The 11,219-nt window shown below is 34.8% G+C and overlaps 1 protein-coding gene across 1 annotated transcript; it reads right to left on the bottom strand.

Moving 5' to 3' along the window:
- Positions 1-902: 902 nt before the first annotated feature.
- Positions 903-8,259, bottom strand: LOC131161642 (bifunctional nuclease 1-like). The gene is made up of 11 exons (XM_058117559.1): positions 7,949-8,259; positions 7,446-7,756; positions 6,867-7,037; positions 6,697-6,746; positions 6,458-6,514; positions 6,240-6,305; positions 6,062-6,136; positions 4,160-4,275; positions 3,375-3,466; positions 1,242-1,297; positions 903-1,147 (listed from the first exon to the last, which is right to left on the bottom strand). Exons 2-10 carry the CDS (start codon positions 7,750-7,752, stop codon positions 1,245-1,247), a joined length of 987 nt encoding a protein of 328 aa, XP_057973542.1. The 5' UTR covers positions 7,753-7,756; positions 7,949-8,259; the 3' UTR covers positions 903-1,147; positions 1,242-1,244.
- Between the last annotated feature and the right edge of the window lie 2,960 nt (positions 8,260-11,219).

The following is an 11,219-nucleotide window of genomic DNA, read 5'->3' on the forward strand; positions in this document are numbered from 1 at the left end:
TAATTAGTACTAAACCAAGTTCTAGCATATTTCAAGCATATAGCATGTTCCGTAGACTATAAGTTTAAAATTGAACACAATTTGTTTTTTCAGCATCACCCACCAACATAAACGAAGCTCAATTGAGCAAAGACTCGTACATAAGCAGACCTATGACCTGTGCTCCGCTGCATATCATGCAAAGTTTATGATCAAACATTAGAACAATGCACTTTATGATCAAACATTAGAACAATGCACTTACATTCATGAACAAATTCAAACCAGCCCAATGGAGCTACGAAATTATTTACAAAGGGCTTCATTTACAGCCCTAACAATGGTTACTCAACAAGAGGACCCAATCCTTTGGGTCGAACCCAGCCCATCTGTCCTTCCTTCCCAAGAGTACAGATGGACTATTCACATCAAATTTTTAGGACAATCCTCAACCTCGGGTAAAACTAATCAAATGATGCGCACACACCCAATTCCTTAGAAAAATAATTTAGCATACCACCGTTAAATTCACTTTTATTAACAAACTAAAGCGAGCCAAACAGAGCCAACAAATTATTCATAAATGTCTTCAGATTCATTTGCACCCCTAACAAAGTTTAGTCAACAAGCCTGGGCAGTTGTTTGGGTTGAGCCCAATCCATCCATCCCTTCATGAAGCAAAGGTGGATCAATCTACATCCTAGTTCAGTCAGCTCAATTTCAGCTGCTGTTCTGGACGACACGGGCAACTGCAATTTATCAAAAAGAGTGGAAACCTTTTTGCAGCTTGGGCCAAAAAAAATTTTTTGGCACCTCCCTGCCATGCCCAAGATATATCAAGAACAGAGCTTCTTGCTATGGTATCTCGCAAGCAGGCACAATCCAGGAGGGGAGGGGAGGGGATTAAGCAAGGGCATTAGGAATGGCATTATAAAATGAAATTATCATCTATAGTGCAATGTCCATAATTCCAACAGTACATTTGCAGTAAAGTTTTGTCACTCTATACATATATTACACATATATGCATAAATACATACATACGTACATATTCACAAACTTGTACTACGTGCATGATTGAGAAGAGCATGACTGATTCCTGAGAAAGCTGATATCATCGGGCTTCCAATAATGATTTTTATGTACACATACGATTCTTTGGAAACAACTGAAAGAGGAGAAAACACAACTAATTGTTAGTTCCATTTTGGCGAGCTGACTGAGGAATTCACCAAACCCACAAGAAAAGAGGAACTGCATACCTGCTATGTCCAGTTCCTCTTAGAACGAAGTTGAGTGAGTTTGTCCCTATATTGTGCTGTAGTGCAAACACCAACATTGTCAGCGTCAAAAGCTCTATCAATAATAATAAACAAAACATCATGGATGCTTCATAAGGGTGTGCCTGCGTATGTGTTTTGTGGTGGGAGAGGAGAGGAGAGGAGAGGAGGGGAGGGGAGGGGGGGGGGGGGGGGACTTCATGCATCCTCAAAGCAAAAGTATATCTTCCTCCACATGGGTGTTTTTTTGTGAAATCTTCATGCAGTGCTGAAACAAGTCTGTCTAGATTCATAGATGTTTTATTTTTCTGAAATCAGGATGGCAAGCCAACCATAATTCAACATGCCAACTTCTTGTTGGTTTGCAAAAGTTGCAGAAATCAAAAGAAAATTAAAAATCATGAACCCACTCCCTATCACTCTTCATGCATGCCCAATTGCAGCCACTCATGCTCAAACTCACCACACCCAGTTTTTAGCCAACCTAAACAGATCCATAGCTTTTGACCATGCAAATCAGTGCTGAATCATCAAGAGTACCATAAACACTACATTAAAAGAGCCATTTGGCCAAAGTACTGGATGCCTGTGGCCTGTGGGTTAAAGAGAAAAATGAATTCATCAAGTAACAAATAGACCAAATTTATAACATAAAAGGCGTCATTTTAGTATGTATAACATAGCACAATGAAATATAAGTCCATTGATTGTTCAAATAATCCCCGAATCACATAGAGACAAGTTTAAACACCAAGCTCTTATTTTAGCCAAATTGGATATAACACAACTGTTAGGTGCTTAGAAGAATTGAGAATTGAGAATTGAGAATAGAGATTGTTCCGTAATGAACTCAGAAATTTCCAGTCCACTTCCTTGTCTAGCCACTGCTCCATGAACACCTAATGGGTCTAAATTCTAAACCTTCGTGGGCAAAAAGACACCCCCACTTTCACTCTAGACGTGACGAATGTCATAGTTTTTAGACTCTTATGATTTGCAAATTTGATTCACACGATTAGTATCAATTCCAACCAGTTCGGATCTTACTAGCAAATCTAAAAACATGCTGAATCTATCAATTCCCCTCATAAATCTAACAAATCAATATGAATCCATCAATTCACACAAATCTAGACTTACCATATCCTGATAGACCCATTAGTTTAAAACCCCAAAAAACAATATTTTTTATTGATAATTTATTCTTTACACAATTACCGCCCATCTTTGTCTACAATTTTGTGCTAAAAATGACGAGAAAATAGAACTTTAGGTCATATGTTGCCTTCACAAAACCATTCTTTCACTCTTGGAGTATAGTATTCTGCCAAGAAAGGCCAGAACACTCATCGGACTCATGTTTTGTCATGTTGTCAAGACCCAAAAGTTGGCTTTTCCTAGTAGTTTGTTTAGTAAAATTTTTTTAAGTTAATTATTTTTTATTTTTAATTTGAGAAAGAACGTGCAAGACATATATATAGTTTTAATTGTTGATATCCCTCGCAGCAACTAATTCACTCTTCCTCACATGAATGAGATAGTAAGGATTTAATAGCCCTAAATCTGTCAAAAAAAATTGCCCATGATCGTATAAATCGATGAAAAAGGGTTCATGTAGCCAAACCAACCTAGGGGGACTTAAGGGTTGTTGTTAGTAAAAACCAAAAATTCAGTTTTTTTTAATTATTTATTGATTCCTTCCCTTAAATAGCATACAGTTTTTTTTTTGTTGATATTTCTTGATTCTTTCCCCTACATTTCATTTGTTTAGGGAAAGCATACACATAAAATATGATTTTTCTTTTTTTGGTTAAAGTTTAAATCAGTTTTACTATTTTGCCGCTTGTTTGTAGATCAACACATGCATTTTACTTAGAATTGATTTTGTAAATTTTTATTGGATCTTACGATTTTAATTTTATTCAATTGTCGTTTCCCAAAATTGGACTTTCAATTCACAATTCGAATCTCAATTTCAAAACTATGGAGAAACTAATCTCTCTATGGCTCAAAAATATTTCTGTTGACAGTTGCAAGTGCATTGATACACTTCAATGTTCAGAGAAACAAGTATAAGCAAAAAAATAGATCATATATTTTAAAGAAGCATATTACCAGCATCCCTATAGCGCTCCTCAACTGCAGCAATCAGCATATTACGCACAAGATTAAATTCTGTTGTTTCAACACATGGCTGACCACTTGGCCTGGAAAAGCAACCAATTTTTACATTAAAAAAAGACAGATGCTAAATGTGCTTCTTCAACTTGACAAGAAAACCACAGATGCGAGGATTTATAAAATTTTATCTTTAGAGTGTAGATTGATTCAACAGCACCAGGACTTGTTAACTGAAAAAACAATGGAAATGCACATGTTTAATAAACATTTTCAGTTCCTCTCCAATTGTTTTAATGTGTTGGTTAACATGGATCTTTTAAGCTCCTAATCCAAAATGGTTCCATTTATCTCCCAAAAAAATACCTCTTTGATGGGAAATATTGTCTTGAGAAAGTATCTATTTTCTGCTGCCATTTGTATAAAATTTTGTAGATTCCTTTCCATTTTCTTGAACGGTGGAAAATATGCTTATAAAGTTTGGAAACTGCTTTGCTGAAGCATAAGGTGTTTTCTGCCTTACAATAGCTGCTTCTTTTTTCTTATTTTTTTGGCTAGGGAAGCTATTCAGTTGACTTCCATTTTGTGGAAGACACAAAACAAGGAAACTATTTTCAAAAGACATTTTTTCCATGAAACAAACAGATATAGTTGCAGTACTACAGGACAAAAAATTTATCATGTCAACTCCATCATGAGAGCACAACAGACATCATGAACATACCCAATACATAAAATTTCAACTGTATGATAAAAATTTAACTAAGGATCTTGAGATCTACCGATCGAGTTCTGTGAATAATAACCCATCAGAAGGGACCTGTGTTGACAGTCTTGCAGCTTCAATGACTCTCATTCCATCATTGTATGCCAAATACTTGTTGACTTGTATTGGCACCTGTATAAAATGGTGAATTAATTATAACTAGCCGAATAAGTGAATTCCACACTGAAACACCAACAAGCAGCATTCTAAGCTGCCTTATAATTACAACGTGTCTTTGGTCTGAATTTCTCAGCCCCCCAAATTAATCTTGGAGAAGCCCAAAGCTATTCTCACTGCAGTAGTTGACCCATTGCCAGTCATTACATCTATAAACAATAAAATACTATGTTTTGCATTCAAAGGTCTGGACTCCAAGCTGTTGCAAGGTGACTTAAAAATTTTAGCATTTTTTTCCAAAATTTGGGTTTAAAATGGATTTAAGTTATTTAAGCTCCCAATTCACGCAGAGGTGAAGTTACAGGAGATAAATTGATGTTTGCCTCTCATTTCCGCACCAAATGTTCTTTTCCATGGTAAATGGTTTCTTCAAACATATACCAACATAACCCTCAGCCCTACAAAAATCAAACGTACTGATACAAAGCTGTTCCTCACAATGAGTTCACGCTCTCACTGCTGCCCTAGACATAGTTCTCAAATAAGACTTGAATTTTGTGAATCAAATCAAATTGAATTGTAAAATTCGGCACAAATTCTAAAAATGTGTTGTATGATAAATGGATATATCTAAAACAAACAAATACAATAAAAATTACATATGTTGATGAAAATTGAATAATCGCGTACATTAATATACATACACGCACATCTATACATGGATGAAAAATATCACCTTTGAGAAATCAAAATGATAAAATGTCTATTCATATCTAAACACTTCTTTCTTCTAGCTTCAAAATAGACTATTGTTTCGGGGAATCAAACAAATGGAGCCTTTATAAATTGTCAAAGTCTATATAAAAATTTAAGGAAACCAAAATTTTGAAAACAATTCAAAAGAAAGATAAAAGTAAATACATTTCGTTTATTTTGATTCTAAAAAACCTTGGAAAGCTTTTTGCATTAGAAAGTAGAGAATTTTTGGAGTTTAAAATAGTTAGGATTGGTTTGGAAGCAATTGATTTATTGGATTTGCATTTGATGTGAATGCTTACTGAATCACTAATCATAAGATTCAAGACATAAATTATACAATTCAAAGATAGAATCATAAGAATGATTCAACGTCAATTCCTGCTTATATTGATTCACCTACTAAATTCAAATAAAAATGCTAGTGAATCAAATCAAATCTTACGGTTCAAATCAAGGAATTGTATGGTTCTGACAAATATCGCCTATATCTTTTTGGTTTATATAAAACTCTAATGTAACTATCAACCCTGTAAATGTACACAACAACAATTTATTTCCCAATTACAATTTTGAAACCAATAGAGCAACAGAGAAAATATTAATACCCCAACTGCCAACACATATCACAGCTTACCTTCACACGACCATGACAGCCATGTTCAGATTTAAAGACATACCACACTTATACTACCACCAATCAGGAATGATTGGGATCATTGCAGATTTTAAAATCACTCTCACTGATTCATAACAAGTAATTCTATACATAATGCAGTATTGACAGCAGTTCAAATGGATCAATTGCTAATAGATAGAACAAAAGAGTCAACTATAAGATTTTTTAGTAAAGCTTAATGGATTGTAGAAACTAATCTTAAGTCATTCATGGTACAATTTCTGTTGATACATTTTGTACAAAACTCCGGAATCAGTCTACTTAGCTATTAGTCTCTTATAACAATGATACATTTTAAGAAGTAGCAATTCCATGACTTTGAAAACAGAGGGGGGAAAGTTTCAAAACAGAATTAGATCAAAATACCTTGCATCTTACTGCAATATTAATAGCATCTGAAGGTCGAAGGTCAAAGCTGACACACTCTGTTTCGTTACCCACCTGTCATCACATTCAACATAATGCTAATCACACGCTAGATCACTTGGAAATTCTAAGGTTGTAAATTAGTCAAATGAATAACAGAGAAGCAATAACCACATGCCTTTGTGAGATACAACTGAGCAAAATATGCCTCGTGCACTCTTTCAGTGACACGAACAAGTTTCACCTGCAAAAAGGAATACAGTTGTCAGAATCAACATCCAAAGGAAAAGTTATCAGTATAAAACAAACAGCAGCATTCTCCCATTGTCAGAACATGGGAAAAATAAGTAAAAACAATAAGCAAAAAAAAAAAGATAAAAAAAGAGAAAATCTTACTGCATAGCCCATTTTTTCAATCATCTCCTTAACTACTTGATACATAGTGGGCCTAGCCTGGAAAGCAATCATCAAATCACATCTTTAAGCATGAAAATTTGAGACAGCGCTAAGATGTTGCAAAAAAAAAAAAAAAAAAAGAATTAGACAGCTCGAACAACTGAGCGAAACAAATATCCTGCCTAATCGAAATGACGCTGGGAAAGCAAAAAATAAAAATAAAAATAAAAAATACATACAATTTGAACATTGCGCACTGCTGCCATGAGCAAAACACTTGGTGTCTCCACTGCAATCAAGGCAAACCATAATTTTCAAATGGTAAAAAATTACAAGAAAATATCTAAAGTGAGACCCTGGAATAAAAATTCTCTCGTTATGATATGTGATTGAAGAGAAATATACATACAAACAATTATGGGAAGAAGAAGGCCAGTTCCATCTTCCATCTTTAGCACAATTGCGGGATGAGGTGCATAATCGGGGAGGTGACCACCCTGAGGGTTGTTATGCACGCATCTTAAGTGCCTACCATCCCTCATTTTGATCATGAATCCATCTGCACCACTCTTCACCTCCACTACATATATGACAAAATCAAGGCGCAAAATAGGATTGGAGTTAATGGTATATCGAAATGTCTTCAAATTGTGCTTAACAATGAGAGCATAGAAAGCAAAACAACACAATTGGCAAATGGGTCAGCCACAGTGGAAAAAAAAAAGATTGGTTAATGGTAATAATATTTGAAAATCAACTGGTCAGTTAGCAGCGGTGGCCCAAAAAGAAAGTTTACATGTTTTGGAGGAAATAAGTGATGTATACATTTGACATAAATCTTATTTAGATTTATATGCGCTGGAGCTTCCCTGAGAAAACTCCATTAAAGCTTCATCCATACTCTGCTCAATTTCATGTAAAATTCAAGGAGAAATAATGGGCGGTCCATCAAATTTTAGAAATCAATTATCTATTAAAATTCACGTACCAGCTTCAACCACACTAGAGTTGACATAATCTTCATCATTCTCATTGAAATTTTCCGCCATGCTGCCATTACCGTTTGAGGACGAACTGAGACTACAATAAGGTGTAGTCTTGCACTTTCGAACATGTAAATGCAGTTGATGACCCACCTTAGGCCTACCAACGGCGACCCCCTTTAAACCCCAGAACTCGTTTCCGAGAACCCTGGCCTTCATCATCACGAAAGGCCCGTTCACCGGCACACTGTGTACTCCAGGTTGCTTGGCGCGCACTGCAGGGCAAAACACCGGTCCTTGCAGAGTCCCCATCCTCCTTCGAGATCCACCACAAATACACAGCCGTTACAAGGAATCAACAAGGGAAACAAAAAAAAAAATTCCCTGAAAATTTTGCTCTCTCTGTCTCTAGTTTTGAACTCAGCGAGAATTACTCGGTTATGAGAGCCAAGAGCATAATTGATCCTAATACCAGAAAGATGAAGCGTAAACAGAAGTCCTATCACACCTTAAGGCGTCGTTTCAAGAAAATTTGATGATTAAAGAACTCCTTGCAATCGATCGCCGCCAAAACCCGAGGTTATCGCAGGGGTTTCCTTCCGAGGAAGGACAAGGGGAACTGCAACAGAACCTTCAGATTGAATGACTTAAAATGGAAATTAGAGGGAGAAAATGGAGAGATTGAACAGAAATGGAGATTTTTCTGGGGATTGAAACAACGGGCGGCGAGGATCGAATGAGAGCCAGCAGAGATCTGCAAGAGGAAGACTGGAAGAGGATAAGAGATTCTTTCTTTGCAGAGATGGGAACATAGATATTAAAGACGGGAACAGAGCACTGCTCACATCATCAGAGAATGGGCCTTTTGTTGAATTGACGACTATGCCCCTGCCTGCTCTCACAATGGCATTAGCAAATTAGGCCTGCCGGTACAGCCGGCAGCCCCTGCTGTAATTTCACAAGACAGATCGGATTGTGACGAAACCAACGTCGCTGGCGCTGGCGCAGGCGGACCAAAAAAATTAACATAGAAAAATTCGAATAAATATTTATTCTCAATTAAAATATAATTGTACAATAAATAAATAAATTAATTGATGTTTTAACACAAAAAGGGTAAGGAAATTATGTATTTTTTATGTGGTTATGAGTTTTAAATTTAAATAATTTTTAAATTAATTTGGTAAAATACGTTGAATGAGTTTTATAAAATAACAATTGAGAAAATAAACTCTTAAGAATTAATTAGGGAATTAGAAAGATTGTGGAAGTTATAACAAAATTTTTAAAAAATTAAAATGAATATTTCTTCTCTAATATTTAATCTCTAATCTCTAATAATTTTTTACAAATGTGAAATTAATTTCCATATAAATATATTTTATTTTCTAAAAAATTAATAATTGAAGGTATAAATGTAAAAAAGGAAAACCTCAACTCCTTAAATTTAGTTGAGAATTCAAATTTCAAATCTCCATCTAAAATACTCATCTAAGTATTCATAATTTTTCTAAAATGACTTTACAATTTTGTATAACTACTTTTTAAATAAATTTAAATACCTTTTAACTCATAATTTTTTTTCTTTACAAGTATTTTTAAAAATAGATATATAATTTTATGAAAAATATGCATAGTGCATGCCCATGACTAGCAATTTATAGTAGGTATATTGTAATTATGCACTACAAAAAAAAGGTTTTTAATGACGTTTTCAAACCCTCACTAATAATAGAAAATTATCACTAATAGCATGATTTTTAGTGATAGCTTTCTAATCCGTCACTAATAGTATGACTTCTAGAGACAATTTTTTGAACCGTCACTAATAGTCACTATCTCAACTTTTAGTGACGGTTATAGAATCATCACTAAAAGTTTAAAATAATTTTTTTTTTTTTTAAAAATCACCCAATAATCCCTGTAAAACCTGTAATTAAATTTTTGCATGCATAATATTGAATCATAATTAATGAAAAATTCATAAATTGTTCAGAAAATGAAAATATATACATAATAAATTATTTAGAAATATCATATTATTTACATGATTTGTTCAAATAAAAAAAAAAAAAACTGCATTGTTATTTAGTGTTCGTCATCGTCCTCGTCTTCTTGTGATAGACCGTAGACCCTACAAACTAATTGTTAGACGTCATAGCCTAGAAGTATATACGTGTGCTCCACAGTGGATATGCAATGTAGAGTCAAAGGGGGGTGATTGACTCTTTTTGTGTATTAAAAAATTCTCTTTACAAAACAATAGTTTTGGTAAGATGACAAACAATTATATCATAATATACAAAATATAAATCATGCACAAGACAATAAAATAAAGAGTAGGGAGAGAAAATCAATACCGGGATTTTTATGTGGTTCGGCTCTTAGCCTACGTCTACGCCTTAGCACCAAGTCCAGGATTCCACAAACCACTATCAACGCTCCTTCCCCAACGGAGCAAACCTTACAACTCGGGTACACAACCCTACACTTGGGAACAAATCCCTACTTGCTCACAAAGAGCCTTCACTAAGTGGTTCACCAAGAACTCTCGCAATGGTTCACAAAGAACGTTACACGAAGTAGATGATTACAATGAGAATGCTCCTTGAATGAGCAAATATTAAATACAAAGCAAACCTCATACTTCTCTCTCAAGAATTGTATCAAACAAGATTGGAGAACAAGATAGATGAGCACTTGTGAATATGAACTAAGATGCAATGTGTTAGGTTTTGGAATCAAGGATATTTTTCACTATAAACTTGTATAAATCATCAAAACCATTGTTAAACAAGTCTAAGGACTTGTATTTATAGGCAAAGTGCAAAGTGGACCACTAGCCGTTTTATGGTCATTGGGCATTTAAAACAATAGAAAACTATACAAACTAACCATTTATAACCGTTGGAGCGGAAATCTCAACGAAAACCATTAATGGTTTAACCGTCGACGGTTTTCCTGAAATCGTCAAAATCATCAACATGAAAGTTGTGAGATTTTTTCTTAACTTTCCATAGACACCAAGGTCGTCCTATTTGGACTTTTTTAGCAAAAGTTATGCCCCAAATACCGAAAGGTATTCAAGACTCAAGGCTACACTACGTTAAACATGGATTGCTTGGTTTTTCCTTGTCAAGAAGTCTTTTGATGACTTAGAATATTCTTGGATAAAAGTATATGAAATATATTAAGTATAATAAAGTTTAATACTTTTCTAAATGAGTTTTCCCTTGAATATAAGATATCTTATTTGAAAAAACACATTTGAAAGCTCGTTTTGATATCTTATATGTCAATATGTCCTTTAATGAAAATATGTTTAACTTCTTGAAACTTTTGGACATAAGACTCATTTAGATAAAATTGGGACTAAGTGTAACGACCTGAAGAATAATGATATTTAAATAATAAAGAGGGAGGGAAATGGAAATAGTAACAGAAAGAAGCAGCTGACTTCGTCGACGACATTGCATTTTGGAGGTGATAATTCCAAGAAATCTCCCAGGCCTCGTCAACGAACATAGGGGTTTTGTCGACGAGGGTTTTTCAAGATCTCATCGACAAAAAGATACCGAGAGAGGATTTTTGGGATGTCTGAAATTCGTTGACGAGGGTGCAGGTTCGTCGACGAACTTTCTACAGGACTTGTCGACGAGGTGACGTGGCTCGTCGACAAATCTCGCAGTATAAATAGTGCTTAAACTCAATTTTTACGCAGAAATTTCAGCGAAGACTCTCTTTCTCCTTTCTCTATGGTTCCTCTCCCATTTTTCTTT

The sequence above is a fragment of the Malania oleifera genome, chromosome 8 (assembly GCF_029873635.1).
Source record: "Malania oleifera isolate guangnan ecotype guangnan chromosome 8, ASM2987363v1, whole genome shotgun sequence".
Taxonomy (NCBI): Eukaryota; Viridiplantae; Streptophyta; class Magnoliopsida; order Santalales; family Ximeniaceae; genus Malania; species Malania oleifera.

Excerpts from the sequence above, each read along its gene's own strand:
- LOC131161642 (XM_058117559.1), bottom strand. The coding sequence starts at position 7,752 with ATGGGGACTCTGCAAGGACCGGTGTTTTGCCCTGCAGTGCGCGCCAAG. Across the intron at positions 6,747-6,866 it reads TCTTCTTCCCATAATTGTTT|TGGAGACACCAAGTGTTTTG; the intron begins GTATGTATATTT and ends CCTTGATTGCAG. Across the intron at positions 6,137-6,239 it reads CTCAGTTGTATCTCACAAAG|GTGGGTAACGAAACAGAGTG; the intron begins GCATGTGGTTAT and ends ATGTGATGACAG.